Source organism: Macaca nemestrina, chromosome 4 (genome assembly GCF_043159975.1).
Source record: "Macaca nemestrina isolate mMacNem1 chromosome 4, mMacNem.hap1, whole genome shotgun sequence".
In the NCBI taxonomy this organism is placed as follows: Eukaryota; Metazoa; Chordata; class Mammalia; order Primates; family Cercopithecidae; genus Macaca; species Macaca nemestrina.
Window position 1 is genome coordinate 67,708,983 of NC_092128.1, and position 19,225 is coordinate 67,728,207.

General features: G+C 38.7%; 1 protein-coding gene across 25 annotated transcripts in view; it reads left to right on the forward strand.

The window, feature by feature from the left end:
- Nucleotides 1-18,951, forward strand: part of LOC105475451 (ADAM metallopeptidase domain 22) — a 247,901-nt gene extending 228,950 nt beyond the window's left edge. For 8 of the 25 annotated variants that reach the window (XM_011730697.2, XM_011730699.2, XM_024790834.2 and 5 more), the window contains 2 exons: nt 9,276-9,399; nt 12,316-12,482. In XM_011730697.2, the coding sequence (XP_011728999.1) occupies nt 9,276-9,399; nt 12,316-12,336 (145 nt within the window). In that variant the 3' untranslated portion in view covers nt 12,337-12,482. Of the gene's footprint in view, nt 1-344; nt 456-2,651; nt 2,739-4,050; nt 9,043-9,275; nt 9,400-12,315 lie in introns of those variants that run through there. The other 17 variants (XM_011730693.2, XM_011730695.2, XM_011730689.3 and 14 more) reach the window with 5 other exon arrangements.
- The last annotated feature ends 274 nt before the right edge of the window (nt 18,952-19,225 follow it).

The window sequence follows — 19,225 nt, forward strand, 5'->3', positions numbered from 1 at the left end:
ATATTTAAGTAATCCCATTTGCTTCTGATAGTATAATACCATTTGTGTGACTACAAGAGGAACAAATTCACCACAAATATCTCTTTTATTTTTTCAAATAAGAGATATTTCAGGTCCATTACTCAAAATTCCCTTTAATACCTCATTATTCCAAAAGATGATGAAAAATTGGGATATGAATTAAAACATGTACCATAAATACATGCTCTGCTAATTAACAAAATAAAATGTCCTCATATATTATATTGTTTTTCCAGTCAAAACTTTTGCATCTTCCTCATTGTTGTAAATGATATAAAAATTTTTTTGGCTTAGACTTTGTGTTATATATTGTGTTTTTACAGGAGGGAGCCCCAAGCACCTGAGCCTGGGCACTCCCTCGCCCAGACAGTCCCATCCCAAGGCATAAGCCCAGGGGGCTCTGACAGCCCCCAGACAGGGAGTCTGGATCACAGGTCAGTCTCCACCTGCCCCTTCATTCTGGGCTGCCACTTAATCTCCTTCCAAGTCCTTTCCTTGGCTGAGAACAGGGTCATTTGATCTTTGAGCGAGCCCCCATGTTTGCTTGGAGGTGCTCCTGGTCCAGCCAGCACCAGCTAATTTTCCTTTGCTTTTCCATCCTGGAAAACACAAAGAGCTCCCCTATCCCATCTAACGCATTTTTTTTGCATGTTGCGCTATATGCCAAGGCAAGCCACATAGGTAGATTTACTGCAATGTGATAAAATCCCATCACTTCAGCCGCCATGACCTTGAGATGTCAGGAAGCTCACCGTGAAGACATTTTCATGGCCAGATCCCCAGAAAGAACACAAAATTGAGAGTTCTTTTCAGTGAAGAACTCTATGGTGAAGTGACCACAGCCTTCTGAAATGCTCCCTGAAACAGAAAAAAGTCCATCAAGTGCAAGTCAACCCATGTTGTTGTAGCATTCATGGAATAGCTGTGGCAGCAGTCCTTTGAGTTTCTAAGACTGTCAGTGAAAGGAACAAATGTCTCCTCCTGGAAGTGGCCATCTGCCTGTGGGTGACTCACTTTGCTGTGTGGCTATGTTTCACCTGATTACAGCTGCATGGGCTTTTTCTACGGTTTTCCCCAGGCCAGAGCATTACTAGCCTTCATTTGTGGCTGCACTTGGCTTTTTGACTTTTTCTTTTTGTTGAGAATCTCAGTGGAAATCTTTATGCAAGTTTTAATTGGCTATCTGTGAAAACACAAGTTGGCAATGATTGTGGCTAAAGGCAAAACTAGTGTGAGTTGTTTCTGAGTCAGGAGATACTATCTTACCAAAAATGGTTTTATAAGCAGAAAAAGCAACTGAACCCTTCTTTCAGAAGGGAATTTCACAATGCTATTTTGTATAGTACCTCGATTGAGGGAAAGGGCTGTGGAAAAAATAACCTGATATTTTTATGTAATTGGAAATGTAGTCTTCCATATTTATGAACAGCTCAATAACTAAATATGGGGGAAAGAAGCAAAATGTAACCAAAAATAAATAATGTATTTTATAATTTCCCCTGGTTTGTTTACAAATAACTTATGTTTTATAGAGCTTGAATCTTTATTGTCTATAGTATCTCTAGAAGTTACTTTTTAAATGAAGAAAAGAAAAAAAGAAAACCTCCAAATTCTTCCAATGTGGAATTTGTTAAATCTACATTATTTCACAAGGGCAGACTCTGAAGGGGATGTATTTTTGCTTGGCTCCCAGGGTAAAAATCAAAGGAAACTCTGGGGAAAACCAACAACTTAGACCTCCCTACAGTTTTATTACCTTTAAAATTTGCACAGTAATTCTGATGGAAACATTGCCAGATCCATCAGGGAAATGCTAAGTAAGTTCATTATTATTCTCTGGCAGTCATTCACACAATTCATGGTCAGACACTTGGAAGGCAACCTCTGAGGGTTGGTTCCTAATGGAAACAGGAGCACTTTATTTTGGAGTGCACAAAGAAGAGGAAGGAACACTGCAGCTGCAACTAAATTACTAAATCCAGCTTTGAGATCATGGAGGCCTATTTAGACCACACTTAATGCGCATTGAGGCTCCAGGATCAAAAGAGTGGGACTCTATCTGCTCCTTACAGAGCCAACTGGAACATACTTTCATGTTGACTCCAGCTTGGGATCCTCTATAGGGAGTAAGACAGTGGTCATGTAAAAGCCTTCTTATATTGGAAAGAGAACTTTGTTCCTTTTAATTGTTCTTAGGGTGTTGTATGCCCAAATGCCAGATTGGAATTGCAGCCATCTGAATATTTTCAAAAAGCATCATTGTCATTTAAAAACCAAAGAGCCAAATGAGAGGTGGCCTGGAAAAAGCCACTTTGGAGGTGGGTGAATGGGACTGCTGACTGTACTGTGATTGAAAGGGAGATTCTAATTCACTTTGGGAAGCCACTGGAAAAGGCTTTCCCAGAAATGTTGAATACATTGTAGAATGCCTTGATTGAGCCTTGTTGTAGCTAAGATTATTCTCGTGTCATTGTATAGACTGCCTCATAATCACCCAACATCCATTCTGGTTTATTTGCCATGGTCACTTGCATTTGGAGGGTGAAGACATCCTTGCTAAGCTTGTGCTGTGTATTTTCAGATTTTCTATCTTGTTCTGCTTTCTTTGTTCCTTCCATTGCTTTCTGCAGGTATTTAAACCCATGGTTCAAAAGAGACTATAATGTAGCTAAGTGGGTAGAAGATGTGAATAAAAACACTGAAGGACCATACTTTAGGTATTTTATAAATTAATTTTTATATCCTTCTCAAACTCTCCCAGCACATACAAATACTGTAGTGTGACTGGCTCTCTATCTTGTATCTCCCAATACAAGTTCCTATAGGTGGAAAGGGGTCCTTGTTTATTTGCTGCCTTTTGACTCTGTTTTTGCTTCGTGAGCAAGTCTGGTTCTTTTCTGAATGTTTCAAATAAAGCCATTTGAAAGGGTTGCCATTTAGTGCATGTCCCTATCACCATCTTAAGCTTTTTAGTAGCTTTCTCTTCATTTTATGCTATGTAGTGTTCTATGGGCATGAAACATACTTTCCACTAATAAAGAAGCACTATTAACCTGAACAATTTAGTTTCTATAATCTAGCAGTTTCATAATGCATTTTTCCTACTTACTGCCTAAGAGTGCATAGTGTATACAAAAATTCAAGGAAAAACGTATAAAGAAACTAAGTGAAATGTGATGGGATTTTACTTGGATAGAAACAATGATTTGGTCTAACTGGAAAATTACTGAGACAACATTGACCCCATGGGAGTATGTGGAATGAGTTTAGGTTTTATTTGTTCAGTATAACCATTTCCTACCAGAGAAAGGCTGTGCTGAGAAGTGTTTTACAGATTCTCAACAAAGCATGTGAGGAATTTTTTATGCTAATAAAAATGTTGTCATCTAATACTTCAAATAGAACAGGAAGCAGCTGGAAATATATTCTTGACTCACAAAATAGAAGAATATCGCTACATTTTAGAAACTATCAAATTTACTCAATTCACTGCAGCTCTGTGTGACATTTACAGGTCAGAAAGAATTTCCAAGAGTTCTTAATGGCATTTTTCACCCTTTCTAATAAAGTGATTTCCTAGAGGTAATGTCCACTTTATATCTGGCTACTTTGTGGACAACTAAGGTAAAGGAGAAATATGTACTCAATTACTACCTCTTCTGAACACAATTTTACAATAAACTCATGTTACTAATTGCCATGTCTTGGGTCAACATTGAACAGATACCAAAATATGTATGTGTTTTTAACTCTCAGCACCCATATAAGGTGGACTCTCTCTTCCAGTGTACCATTTAGTTTAGTTATGTATAGTTTGAGAAAATGATTAGACCTACCTGCCTTTTAATTCGATCCATAACATTTGCATACGCCCCAAGGAAAGCATAACTCCTGCCTGCTCATAAAAATATATCCTGCTTTTATACCCCATCTTTCCCTCCTACCCTGCCCCTCTGCTTGTCCAACACTTTCCCACACTGAACCTCATACACATACACTCACATTCAAACATCCCACCCTCATCTGTAGCTCCCAAGATGGCCAACATCAGGAAGACAGGTAAGATGATTTTGACTGTTATTTGGAATCTTGGCTCACCTGCAGTCCTATTTCTCCTTTCTATTTTCCTCAGGCTTGTGGGCAGATTGTAATTTGTACCAGCCATGGATCCAAAACAGAATGACTTTGGTCCTATATGGGTTAGGGTTTTTATTCCCAAATGGATTTAGCATTTTTGCAGCAATAATTTGTGAAATGGTACCCCGGAAGAGTTGATTCACCTCCCCTGGGTGAACTGAGTAGTTTATGTGGCTCTCAGAGAAAGAGGTCACGTTTCTTAAAATCAGCACCCAGGTCTGCCCAGAAGCCGCATGACTAAATGCAATTTGGATGGGGAAATGCTTTAGCACCCCGGTTGCACGTGCAAAAAACTGCAAGGACAATTTTAGAGGGTTCCTTTATTTTCTATTCTAATATGAGATGTTGATTCCTACAGTAGATAGTGAAATTAAGAATTAATTGTTAAAAATCATATTTATGTTTAAAGGTTAAAGTTCTGTGGACAGTTATAATTTAACTCATTTTTGGGTTAATACAGGTGATAAGATTTGAAATTCAATACAGCATTTCTGTGGTGGTGGTAAATAATTGACATGGCCCAGAACATTTAACACAGTGATTCTAATGCAAGGGACAATTTCATCCACTCTCTATCCAAGCCAAGCCTCACATAGGAGCCCCAAAGTGCTTCCACACCTTGGCTTGTGCCTTGCCAACTCTATGCTTAGGCTCAGATCTGCGTCATCTGTGGCCAGGTCATTCAGGATTACCCTTCTTGTCAAAATCACCAGTGAGGGCAAAAGTCACCTTATTGTTTTTTGTAGAGATGTGATCTCACCATGTTGCTCAAGCTGGTCTCAAACTCCTGGGCTCAAGCAATCCACCTGCCTCAGCCTCTCAGAGTGCTGGGATTACAGCCATGTGGTGTTGGCTTTGTGGCATCCTTATCAAAATGCAATCTGCAGCAAACTGGTTCAAAATATAGTCCAGCATTTAAAATATAGTAGCCACACTGCTAGAGAGAGCAAGGCAAATGCCTAAATAGATATTGAGTGATGAGAGTGCCTCTGCTGTGCCCCCTTATCCAGTTTAGATATGACAGTGGTTGCTCAGATTGTTCTCTGCATGAATTCGGGCCACCAGGAAGAAGCAAGTGAGATCAGGACAAGTGCATTATCTTGCCACACCCAGATCCTGGATGCAGTTCTGTTATAAGCTCTCAGAAGGTATCCTTACTCTCGGGTATTATCCCATTGATTTCTCACTTCATCAGGGTTTTTGAGTTCACTTCCATGATTCTATGGAATTTTTGGTGACTCTGAAAGAAAATGAATAATTACAACTATCGTGTATTAAGTGCCTATGAGATATCTTTATTCCTCACATCCTAAGGTGTAGGCATTCTTATTACCTTTCTGTAGATGGAGGAAACTGAGGTACAAAGAGTAATTCAAGGTGGCACAGCTAGTAAGTGTCAGAACCAGAACTAGAGCCTGGCTCTGAATCCAAAATCTGTACCTTTTCCATTTCACCTTAATTAAAAGTAGCAGAGTGGATACTGATGACTTGAATCCTCCCTTAGTACACTTAACAAATTCTCCTGGATCTAGGCCAGGCATGATGGCTCACGCCTGTAATCCCGGCACTTTGGGAGGCCAAGGTGGGCGGATCATGAGGTCAGGAGATTGAGACCATCCTGGCCAACAGGGTAAAACCCCATCTCTACTAAAAATACAAAAATTAGCTGGGTGTGGTGGTGCGCGCTTGTAATCCCAGCTACTTGGGAGGCTGAGGCAGGAGAATTGCTTGAACCTGGGAGGCGGAGGTTGTAGTGAGCTGAGATCACACCACTGTACTTCAGCCTGGCAACAGAGCGAGGCTCCATCTCAAAAAAATAAATAAATAAAAATAAAATAACAAATTTTCCTGGATCAACCTACTATAAAACTCACATATGAACACAAGTGAGTAAGAGTTGGACTTGTGTCCCTCTCCATGTGACTGGCCTGGTTTTTAGCCTGTCCGTGGGTGCAGAACTGAACTGAGGTTGGCCTTACAGGCATATATACAAAAGGTAATCCCAGGAAGTTTGATGTAGCCCTAAGAGGCACCACAATCCACTGGCACACAAACATACTTTTATTGTGTAATTCTAATAGGGTATCCATTATGGTAACTATCATTTTTTAAAATACAGTAATGGGCTGGGCGGGGTGACTTATGCCTATAATCCCAGCACTTTGGGAGGCCAAGGTGGGTGGATCATTTGAGGTCAGGAGTTTGAGACCAGCCTGGCCAACATGGTGAGACCCTGTCTCTACTAAAAATACAAAAATTACGCAAGTGTGGTGGCACACTCCTATAGTCCCAGCTACTCAGGAGACTGAGGCAGGAGAATCACTCCAACCCGGGAGGCAGAGGCTGCGGTGAGCGGAGATCACACCAACTACACTTCAGACTGGTTGACAGAGTGAGACTCCGTCTCAAAAAATAAAATAAAATAAAATGCAGTAATAATAATGGTTGACTTGTATCCAGTGATGCACTTTACTTTTTAAGTGAATGAGCTGTGCTGGTGCCTGGCTTTAGGTGAAAGCCAGGCTGGAACTGCCAGGCAAGTAGTCAATCAAGGTCAGAAAAGAGCCTGGAGATAGTTTTGAAGAAATGTCTTCCTTAGACATTTGTGAGACATTTTGAGTTTATTTTCCCTAAAGTGTTTTACCCTATCATGACATCTAGTCCTGTTTTGACTCCTGCTCTGGTGCTCTCCATCCCCCCAAGGATAATCAGTTTTATGCTGCCACATACCACCCAGCCTCCAGGACCCTTTCCCCTGCTAAAACTTTCCTGCTGGGCTTCTCTTCCCCTCGGGGTCCAAGATGCCAATTAACAAGCATGTTATTATTCTTTACTTCTGTTTTGACTCCTGCTCTGGTGCTCTCATCCCCCCAAGATAATCACTTTTATACCCGCCTCCAGGACCCTTTCCCCTGCTAAAACTTTCCTGCTCAGCTTCTCTTCTTCCCCTCAGGTCCAAGGTGTCAATTAACTAGCGTGTTATTTTAAGAAGAAGTATATGTGCAATTTCTTTGGGGTTCTGGAGAAAATCTCCTGTTTTTGTTCTAACTTAATTGGCTTTGCCCATAGGAAGATATTTGAGGGGAAGACTGGACCTTCAGCACCCCTCATTGGAATGGCTTTGTACATGTTCCAGGCTGGCCATTTGGACCCATGGCCAAGCATTCCAGCTTTAAGCTGGAATGACTGTGAAGCTAAAAGCTAATAGCTAATGGTGTGGACACACATGCTGCAGCAGATTAAAAAGATGCCTCATTTTGCATGATCCCCTAAAGTAAACAAGATTTAATTATTTGTTTGTGTACCTTACTAGCTTTCCTAAACTTGGATATTTTATCAGTAGTGATTAGGCTAAAAAACTGATGCCAGGTTAACAGTCTTATTTTAGAAAGATGCATTTAAATATCTAAATGCAGAAGTTTGCCATCATCTTACATGTACCAAATTTGTTTCTTGAAGATCATAGTCCTATTTAAAGTGTTTTTCTAAAATAAAAAAAATAATTTCTCAATTAAAAAATATGAAGTAGTACATTGCTTTAATAGAACTTTAGAGAATTTGAAGTACTAGTATTAGTTACACCCATCCGTTGTTATGTAAGCCCAACCAATGGCTTACATAGAAATGCTGATGGTAGGGACTAATTAGACCATTTTTGTATGTTCTCATCATACTTTGTTTGGCTGGAACTCTGCACTCCTCACCGCTCCGCAATGAAGAGCATTAACATAGGAGAAATCAAAGAGCTGCTGTGTTCTAAGCATTCAGGCAAAGCAGTGGTCCTAGCCATTTTTCAAAAATAGGAGTTACAGATTAAAAGTGAATTGTACCATTCTTCATTCTTAAAATCTATCAAGAATGTTAACTACTACTATCTTTGGGTGTGTAGGAAAAATTATTTTCAAACTTTAGTTTGAATTCAGTGTCCATAAAATGGAAATTAGTATGAAAACTATGGCAGAACCAGAGCAAAGGATAATGTATGCATGCAAACCAAAATTTAAAACAAGGGAGGAAAAAAGACACCTTTATGCTATTGAATGCAGCCTAGGCAGTAGATCTTGACCTACCCAATGCTACCCCCACCCCTCCCAGCCAACATTCCCAGGCTGGGTCAGTCACAGCAGATGAGGTACATTCTACTGAAATAAATACTTCTGCTGTAATGTGGCAGTGTAACCAGTTCAGCAATGTGGGTTTTTACCACCTTGCACCAGGGATTAAGGAGCAGTGGTAACGTTTGTGAATGGAATAGGTACTACAGTTATCACATCTGTTTTTCATTGATATGAGTAGACATTTTTTACTCAGCTGTTTTTTTTTTTTTTTTTTCACTTTAAAGACAAGTTAACAATAGATATGGGCTTGTCTGGTATGTTCAGCTTAGTCACAAATTACCACTACACATGCAAAACCAATCAAGTACAGCATAATACACCAACGGCTTACATAGAAATGCTGATGGTAGGGACTAATTAGACCATTTTTGTATGTTCTCATCATACTTTGTTTGGCTGGAACTCTGCACTCCTTACTGCTTGCATGTTTACTAATTTATTAAAAGCCCTGTATTTGCCTTTGTTCCTTCACAACTAACACACTGGCCTCTGAATGCATGAGTGTTGTGTAAACTGGTGTGTGATTTAGCAACTAATAAATATATCAATTGTAATGGATTTTGAGATCTTAAGAGAAAATTGGAATTATTGTACTTAAACATTTGTACATTAAGTGGTAAAAATAAGGCACAATATTAATATTTTATACATGTAATTTACCATTATAAGCTCTTAGAATAATTTCATCCCTTCTCCATTTTAGCTTTTTATCTATTCTATAGGATACATTCTATAGGATACATTTTTAGTGGCTTGTAGTTTAAAAGTATCATTCTATGTACTAATATTTAAATAATCCATCGCAGTCATGAAATTAGGAAGATAAAATTGCAGCATTTCACTGTTGAGAATGACAGAATATCTTCCCAGTAGTTAAATCTTTGCAGTAGTGGCATATGAAAGTTAGAAGTCAGAGGGTTTGTTCTGAACCCACTTTTCAGATATTTGAAAAATGTTAGGCAATCACATGATGTTTATTTTATGTTCTCAACATCTCAGGACTTTATCTCCTGCCAAGTCTCCTTCTTCATCAACTGGGTCTATTGCCTCCAGCAGAAAATACCCTTACCCAATGCCTCCACTTCCTGATGAGGAGAAGAAAGTGAACCGACAAAGTGCAAGGGTATGTGGAAACCTCTTTCATGTGCTGACATGCTCAGTCATTATCATTTATCTATGAGTTTATAAAAGAGAGAATCATTTTTCCTCCCTTGTTCCTAAGAAAATGAAAAAATCAAACTTGAAGATAAGGAGATTCTTGGGACTTTTGGCTTCAGATTTATATTTGCAAATAGTTCAATCTACATTGATATAGCCTAGATACATTTTGTGTAATTAATTGCTCTATATTTATATATTATTATAGCTAATATAGTAAAACCTTGAGTAAACAAAACACTGTATTTTTCTATGTCACCTTTTACATTTTAATCACACTGCCACTCTGTCTCACAACATTCCTGAAACATATCAGTATGTAGAATTGGAGATACAGTGGAGTTTAGAGAGGCAGACTGGCCCTCAGAGACTTAAGTGAAAGATACAACCAAAGAATAATTACCTTTATTGATGTCCAGGCTCTGTTGTGGTCATTTACACTGTAATGTTGATCTTCTTAGAAATAATGTTGCAAAAAAATAAAATAAAGCTTATAAGCCTCGGCAGTGTTAGCTGCTGGTTAGACTTTTTGGTCTTAAGAGATGTTTCAGAATCTCTTTGATCCCAAACCTAAATTATGTGGTTCAAGGTAAACGTGGATCATTCAAATTTTAATTTAACTCAGAGTCAGTAAGAAGGCACAAATAATTAAAAGCTGTGTAGATCACTATAATCCAAAAGTCTTTAAAAACTACCAGCAGTGTTTTGTTAATAATAAAAAATTACCATTGTATGTTAATATGAGAAATGGTAAAAGATAACAAGACAATTCAGATTCCCAGCACTCAGCTTTCTGAATTAACAGAAGACTTCTTGATAGATATCTAGTTGTTCATGATGGCATGTGTGATAATGAAATCTGAGACTGATGTCATTCCTGCCCTCCTCAAAGAATTGTCTAAGTGTAGCACCCGACTTTCTTTCTGCTAAATTGTCTGTATCCCTGTTTTGCTCCATCAAGTTAGGGACATTCCCTCAGCTGTTGTCATGTCAGAGTTTGGGTTATTGGAGATGTTACCACACAAGAGCCTGTAAAAACAATAGCTCTCCAGAAAAAATGGCTGGCCCATAGCCCCTTTCCTGGGCTGAGCAGATGACTACAAAGACTCTGGCTGCTGCGATTGTTACGTGAAAGGTCTGATTTGTTCTATGCACTGTGGAACAGCCACATAAGCATGTGGCAGAATCCTACCAAATACACAGCCCCTATCATTGGGATGTCTCTGTGGGCTGTGGAGAGTGGAACAAGCAGATCTTCCTATCAGCAGCCCCTCTGTTACCACCACATAGGTGTGGGCCAAGGCATGCCTCATGTGGAAAGTGATGCTTGGAAATTGCTCATTTTATCCCACTGGGGTAGTCATGACATTCAGGTTTTTCCCAATGTTATTCATTTGTCCCTCCCTTCTTTCTCCTTTCTGTCACATATTATTTTTAATCTTTATAAAAAAATATTGAGGAAACTTCAGCTCTCCAAGGCCAGAGTCTAAACCCTTTAGCCCTCCAGACTATCATCTGAGCATCATTTCAGATCGTCTTTGCTCCAGACCCACCACAAGCCCCATTTAACTCCTCTCCACCACCAGTGTCACCCATTCACGAAGATCCCCACAGTTCAGATATTCATTTGGTTTCCAAGGGGTTGGCGTCTTTTCAATAAAAAGGACATATAAAGCAGACCTAAGGTAGATAGGATGGTGGCTTTACCACAGTCCTGTGGGGTAGGCAGACTTGGGCATTCAGAACAAGATTTCCATGAAGATTTGGGAGAACATATTAAGGGAACCTGTATAGAAACATCTACTTAATCACTTGGCTTTTTCTCCTTTTTCTTTCCCAGAAACTCATTATATATATAGTGACATGTATCAAATGTCCAGTAAAAATGGAATATGGATGGAAATTGGATACAACCTAAGTCACTCTGGTCATAGGCTTTGTTTATGTTTATAATAATTATATCTAAATTATATTGCCTGGCAACATATTTCATCAGCTTGATCTTCTTTTTAAATTGGTCATCCTTTTCTGGTGAACTGAGTTGCATTCATATCTGATCATGTCACACTTGTTATTAGTCCATTAAGGTGATTGCTGAACATTGTAGAAATTCGATCTGAACAGGGCCAATATAGAGCTCATGGCAAAAGCAAGGAGAGAGTAGGAGGGACAGCATGAATGAAGGGACATCCTGCCTTGAATGTATCATTCCACTGTGATACCTCAGCTCATGAGAGAGAACCGTTTTTAAGGAGGTAGTGATAGAATTGGAGTGTATGGCAGTGATTTTCAAGTGGGTGATGGTGGAATTGATGGAGTCACACTTCCCCGATGTCAGTGGTTTTCTGTTGTGGCTGCACAAGGGAATCATCTGCAAAGCTTTTAAAATATTCTTACGCCTGAGTCCCACCCAGAGAGATTTTGATTTAGTTGGTCTGGTGTGCTGCCTGGGAAGCGGAATTGTAGAAACCTCCCCAGATTAATGTAATGTGCAGCTGAGGTTGAGAACCACTGCTCTAGCTGGCTGTCTTGGAATCCTGGGGAAAGGAAGGGTATGTATAGCTAAAAAAATAATATTTTAAATTCTTTTATTTCATTTGAGACACAATATTTATTCAAAATTTTAGTAACATTAAATGAGGATGTGATGGTTTTTGTATCAAAAGATGGCTGTTGTTGAAAAGGTTGAGACACAGGTTTTGAGGAAAGAGAGAGCTAAAAGTTGGAGTGTTTATTCTATCCACTTTTTAGACTTTGCAAGAGTGTGCATCCACAGTCACATATGTGTGGATGGAATCACTGAATCTTTTTCATCTCCTACTCAGAATACATCTGCTTCCTGCTTTCACAATGTGCAATTTTGCTCTTTTCTGTTGTGCAGCTATGGGAGACATCCATTTAAGATCAACTGTTTACATGTGATACATCGAAAACTGTTTACTTCAACTTTTATAGAAATCCAGGCTCATGGAATCACTGCAAATCTATCTGCTCTTCAGACAATACGAAGACCCTCTGAGATGCTACAGAGGAGAGGAAGTGGAGTCTCACATCTGGTTACCATTTTCTTTTTGTCGTTGGCTTAGGGTTTAACTGAATCATGAAAAGAACTACTGAAATGTTACACTATAACATGGAACAATAAAGGTACTGGTATGTTAACAGATAATCCGCATGACAGATAAGATGTAGAAATATCCATAAAGTTAACTCACATGACCCAAATGTAGCAAGTTTCCTAAGGGACAATAGTGGATTCAGAACTTGATGTTCTGAAGCACATCCTCACTGTAAACAGTAATGCTATATGCATGAAGCTTCTGTTTATTGTTTTCCATATTTAAGGAAACAACATCCCATAATAGAAACGAGCATGCAGGGCTAAGGCATATAGGATTTTTCTGCAGGACTTCAAAGCTTTGAGAGGCCAATATCCCATAGGCTAACTTTAAACATGTATTTTAATTTTTGTTTTGTTTTTTACTTTTCATATTTATATTAGCATACAAGGACAATTGTATATATGTAACATTTTTAAAATTTAAAAAAATGCAGCTGTTACACACAAGTGTATTTTGCCAAATGCCTAAAAATTCAGTCACAATCACATCATCGTCATCCATCCAGTGATCTTCAAAGACTATAAGCAGGTAATGTAAATATAGTGGTCAGTGCTGTAAATGTGTCTCTCCATAATTGGTATTTGTCCAAAACATGTGATGTCCCTTTAACCTGTGCACAGTCTGGAGGCGCAGTTTTATTGAGTAAGTAATTGAGTGAGAGAACTAAATGCCCAGCAAAACTTCTGGCCTCCACAGTTTGCTGATGCAGGAGCCCACTCTGCTCCCGATTGGCTGCTCCCTGGACATCATCCATCCCATCCATCCATCCCATCTCATCCCAGTGAGCCAGCCCCTCAGCAATGTGTCCTGCTGAGATTAAGCAAGTGCACCAAAGACACATGAGACCACGTACTGCCAGTGAGCTGGTAGCTTCTGACTTGCCAATACTCTAACCCTTTGTGGCCTGAAGTTTTGTTCCTTGACAAAACTTTTCAGTCACCCTTATCTGTGAAATGAATGACTTGTTTTAACAAAAACAACTTTGACACTACTGATTAAGAATATTTATCATCACTGGGATGTGAATCCCAACAAGTCATTCTGTACTCACTCTGGAGCAAGATGATGGAAGATTCTACTGTTTGAGTTGGGTAGCCTCAACTGTTCATAAAGGGTTAAGTTAGATCTAAACCACAGAGGTGCAGCAACTGCAGAGCTACACTAACAGCTGGCAGGGGGAAAGAATCTGATGCTTTGAACCATATATTTTTTAATCCATAGGAAAATAGGATTCTATTTTAAAAGACCCTTCTTTAAAACCAAAGTTTGATAACTGTTATAATGGCAGATCTGTCATTCCAAAAGAAAGCTAGCTACCCTAGTGAGGCTGGAGATTGATGGGCTCAATCACATGGTCTGCTCTGAAGTCTACTTCTGATTTCCTAATTTTCTGTGTGTTCTTAAGAGGTATGGAACCTGCAGACAGGGTTTCAGAAATAATCTCTAAATTTGATCCTCTTCCATAGTATCCATGGACAAAATCCATATCATCTTCATATGTAATCAAATTGATTACATAGGATGCCCAAACTGAAGGGCCGAGTTAGAAGGCAGCATTTTGTGCTTTGTGTTTATGTCTTCGGTAATGGACCTCTCTTTTGAAAGTCTTTGAAATGGTTGGAAAACAATTTAATGATCCAAAATTACATAATGTAAAACAGCATTTTTCATGACAGGAAGGGATGTGATTGTTAATATGACCATAAAGCGATCCATCAGGCCAAGGTTTGGGTGAGTGTTGGGCACTGTTGCCACATAGCTCAAGCCAAGAACAGAAGGGCAGACAGATGGAAAGATGTAGCAAATAAAGTGACTTTTTACCAAGATCGCTGTAACGTGCACTGAATGTTTCCTGGTATTGAGTGTATAAAAGGCTAATGCTATAAGGTTTATTTTGACTATAAAAGAGTTTATAGATTTGAATATAAGGTGCCTCATGTAAATATGCTTCCTAGTTACAGGTACACAAACTCTAATTTGAAAGAATCCACAAACGGCTAGCTGAGAAGTTAACAGATCTCTGTCTATCATCCATCCATGTGTCTTTCTTCCTTCACCTCAGTTATTTTTACATGAAATTATTATTTCAAATGAAAATCATTATCATGTGCCTTTTGGGAGACATGGTTGCTCTAGAGGTATATAGTTTGTAATTACCCTCCTTGGAAGCTCCACCTTCCTGTGGAACTGAATAAAAATTTTTATGTTTTATTTTTAGAGATTATGATTTTACGTATACAGTAACTTTAATGTTCTATTCTTGGAATCTACTCTATCTCCCATGTTTAAACATTCTTAGAGCCATTTGTGGGATTCATTGAAAAATTTATAGTCTCAAGGGAGAGTTTCAAGAAGTATCTGTATATATACTCATGTTGGGGTTCTAGAGGCATTACATCTAAATATTTATGACTTTTCATCCACTGAGGTAGGTAGCATTAAATATACAAGCACAGCATTATTTCTCTTTAAATAACTATTTTGAAGAGAAACTTTGAGGCCATATAACAGTTTATATCATGCAACTAATATTTATATTTCCCAATCCACTACAAAATCATTGCTAAGCAGAAGAGAGCAGTTATTTGGCCTTTATGTTTCATTGTATGCCTTTTCCCCCTCTTTCTAAAGTTTTATGCATTGATAAGACTACAGATTGGCACCCAGCTGCCCGAGATGTTCCATTTATCCATAGTCGTTGTAGTGCAATCAACCCTGATTTAAAGGAACATTTAAATCTCTCCAGTAAGTGTCAACAGGAAGGCATGGGATAGCAGGGAGTCCTTATGGAGTGGACTGGCCACATGAACTGTCCTCTGCATCCAGCCACTCTTTATTTAGATGGGAAGTGGCATGGTCCTCTGAACGCTGCAGGCTGGAAATGATCCCCAGGGCACGTGCAATCTGTGGAAAGGAATAAATCAGACAGTGCAACATGATGAGGGCTTTCAATTTGCTGTGGTTGCTGTATTTTTAACAAGAAACCCAGAGCTTCGATTAGGAATAACCTATCAGAGTTGTTCCTTTAAAAAATATTGATGAATAAAGCAAATGTGGGCTTAAAATGCCAACTTATTTTTCACTTTGATATTGGTGCTTTATTAAGTGATGCCATAGTTTGTCTCTTTTCCCTCTCACTTTAAAAAGAATTTTAAAATTGTGTTTGTATATAAGGTCAGTCCGGCATAGAATTTCTGAAAGTAACATTAATAGGGTTTCTAAGGAAGTTGTCAGAAAGACAAAAATTTGATATTCTGTGCACTTTCCGAGAAGGACTCTTTATGTTTGAATTTCAAAACAAGCTTACATTTCTTTTCTGTTGATTCCCTTGCATATCTACATAATTTAATCCTGTCTATTGTCCCAGATCTCTTATGGCTACTTTACCTGTTACCTTTTTTGGAATTTTGTTCTTTATGTTTTACAGTTACCTTTGGACCAGAAGATATATGATATTTTTATTCATTTTTTTTCAGTGTTTTAAAATAAGGTTTGTTCATTTTATCCATTCATTTCCTATTGTTATGTAGTTCTATTTTAACCATATATATATAGTACTTTAAATAAATTTTCTTATGTTATTATTTAACACAATAATAAATCCTTATCTAAATAAAAGACTATTTTACTTTATTTTACTTAAAGGAAAGATAATTTATTGGCAGGATATTGAGTAGCTTGTAGAGTATATGGGAAGGGGAGAGCCAAGTTAGGAACTGGCAGGAGTGAGGAGGGATGAGACAGCTGCCTGCACAGTCTGATAGGACACATCTGGCTGCTGCCACTGGATGCCCACATGGGCAGCATATCATAAATATCACCCTACCGTTGGCAAGTTGGCATGAATTTTCCATGAAATGCTCTTGACTGCCATTTGCACCATCATACCTACTTTTTATGTACCTAATTATATTTTTCCTTTAACTTTTATGGTTTTTTTTTTCTAAAACTGCCACCTAAATACCTTTCCACTCTGTTAAATGTATGGAGTCAAGATAAATTTCTCATTCTTGCTCTGCAGCTTAAGATGTATAGGAAGTAAACACTTCCATGGAATAGGGCTTAATTTGGGGCTCAGATGTTTTGGGTTTTTTCCTCCTTAGATGTTTTTGAATGGATAAAACTACTCTGGTTTTGGAAGCAGCAACTTTTCTCCTGACCTGGAAGAACTAAGGACTTTGATAAACAGTTTCCCGTTGATAGTATCATATAATGAGGGGCGCAGTCTGCTCTTGTGAAAATTGGCCCAGCGGCAGCAGCCCACGCCAGCTGTGTGTGAGTAGCCCTGCTGTTAAAAGTACACCTGCTGGGAATTGTTGGCACATGCTCATAGCATATGCTCTGGGGGGAGGTGCTTTTAATTCCAAGAGGAGCTTTTCTATCACATCTGCAGATGCAGAGCAAAGATGCAGCAGGACTTTAGAAAACAGGAGTGTTTCTGTTGACATTTTATTCATTGCTTTGTTAGTCCCCCAAATGGAGAATCTTCTGGTTGTTTGTAAGCAGAAAAAACAAAACATTCAAAACCAAAAACCTAATTAGTACTTTTGTCCCTTATATCCATAGTCTGACAAGCAAGTAAGCATCCTCATGGTGAGATTTTGAGGGATGCTTCCAGAACCGTCCTGCTTCCTATGTAGCTCCCCCTTCAGTAGCTGTGCAACTCTTTCCTCCTGACTAGGAACTTCTCTATTGTGGAAGTCAGTTCCTTTGGCTAAGCTGTCCCTTGAGAGAACCCTAGGATGCCCTAGGGAGTAGAGGTGGCAGGCATCTTTATCTTCGCCCACTGGCACATTAGCAGCTTATGCAACTTAGGAAGTCACTGGGAGATGAGTCCCAAGAGGGTGAATTTCAGGATGGGGAGGAGATAAGAAGCAGAGAACTTTGGGAGATCATGGGGCATTTAGTCCTGGCACAGATGCACAATGAATATCCACAGGAAGATTCCTGAAGCCAGATATGCAGGAGAGCACACATTGTCACGAGGGGTGTGATGGGAAGAGAGGTGCTGGATGCCTAAGACAGACTTGTGTGCTTGGCAGATTGACTGAGTGTTGACTCTGAATACTTTGTGGTCCAGTCCATGATGGGTCAGTCACTCCTGCCTGATGCATCCCTATTGCATTGTTCATAGAACCTGTATCATATGGGGAAGCTTCAAGGCTGGCAGGCTTTTCATCAGGTAATCATCATTTCATGTTCTTAAGTATCCTTGAAATCAAAACCAGGCAATGTGTGTTTTTGGTTTTGTTTTACAAAAAGGCATACAATGAGACCAATTCCTAAGATAATGCACATACAGAATCATCAATAAAGTTTCAAAGAGTTTATGAAGAAAAGGTATTTTCCTTTCTTGTAAAAAAATGTATTTTTTATATATATATAATATGCTCATCTGCATTCACCCTAGGGCTTAGCCTCTTGTTTTATGAATTTTCAGGCTGTGATTTGTGTTGGATGGTTAAGCTCTAAAATAATGCAAATAGCCCCAATCTTTAAATATAGCGGTGCTAAGTTGAACAAGTAACGCAATACAGAAAATGCTGATATGAATTAATACTTAGTAATAATACAAAAGTTCCTGCTAAATTATATATGTGTATCACTGCCTGATTAGAAACCCCACTTTTCTTTCCTAATCCAGCACAAAATCAAACTCTGATTCTACAACCAGTCTTTTTAAAGGGCAAAAATGACTCAACACCTTTGTTTTGTATGGAAAAACTTTTTTTTTTTTTACACTAACTGCAAAAGTGCTTAAAAATGTTTATTCAGGATAACTAAGCATGTACTCCTTTTTTAACTTGCTGGAAGACTTGCCTCTCCAAACTAGCACCCCCAAAAGACAACTTCTTTCAGAAACTGGATGTTTTACCTAAACATAGTAGCTTCAATGTTAGCCAGCGGTAGGTCGGCACTAGTGTTTTCCACGGTTATCACCTTTGACAGGTGATGTCCATCTATAGATAGTGGAAGCCACCCCATGGGGAGGTGTTAATAGCAGCATGGTTTCACTTTTGGTAATCAGGTAATCATGTGTATATACTTAGATTCGCATTATTTTAACATTCCTCTGCTACTCTGCACTTCAGGTTCGTTAAGCTGTTTCAATAATTACTGGGGTTCTGGCAAACACCAATGGAAATGTATATGGCAACTGCTTTCCTGAGCAAGTGCAATTTGTTTTATGGCTGTTCAAGTTATAAAATTGTTCTTACATTGTAGGTAAACAAAATCTTGATGTTTTTAAAGGTCACTGTAACTTAAGGTTCAAATTTCTGGCATAGTTTTATTAGTATTCACTTCGAAAGCTAATAAGATACCATGGTTTTCTATGTTACTCTCATTGTAACATTAGTAAACTGACTTTCAATAAAAGATTTATGTTATTTTGATGCACGACTCTTTTCTCTTTTTTTTTCTCCCAGCCAGTTTCTCTTTCAGAAGCTTCGTTAGGGGTACAGTCAAGGGATTGTTTCTTTTCTGTTCACTGGTGTCCCAGAAGGGGTCACTAACATGATGAGAAATTGAGAAATACAAACCCTTTAGCAAAGCCTGAGTGCTCAAATTGTTGCAGTTTCCTCATCTGAATGGCAGAGGTAGTTTACTTATTTATCTGTTTGCCTCTCCTCGTAAGCACTTCCTCTCTCACCCTAATGAGGATCAATT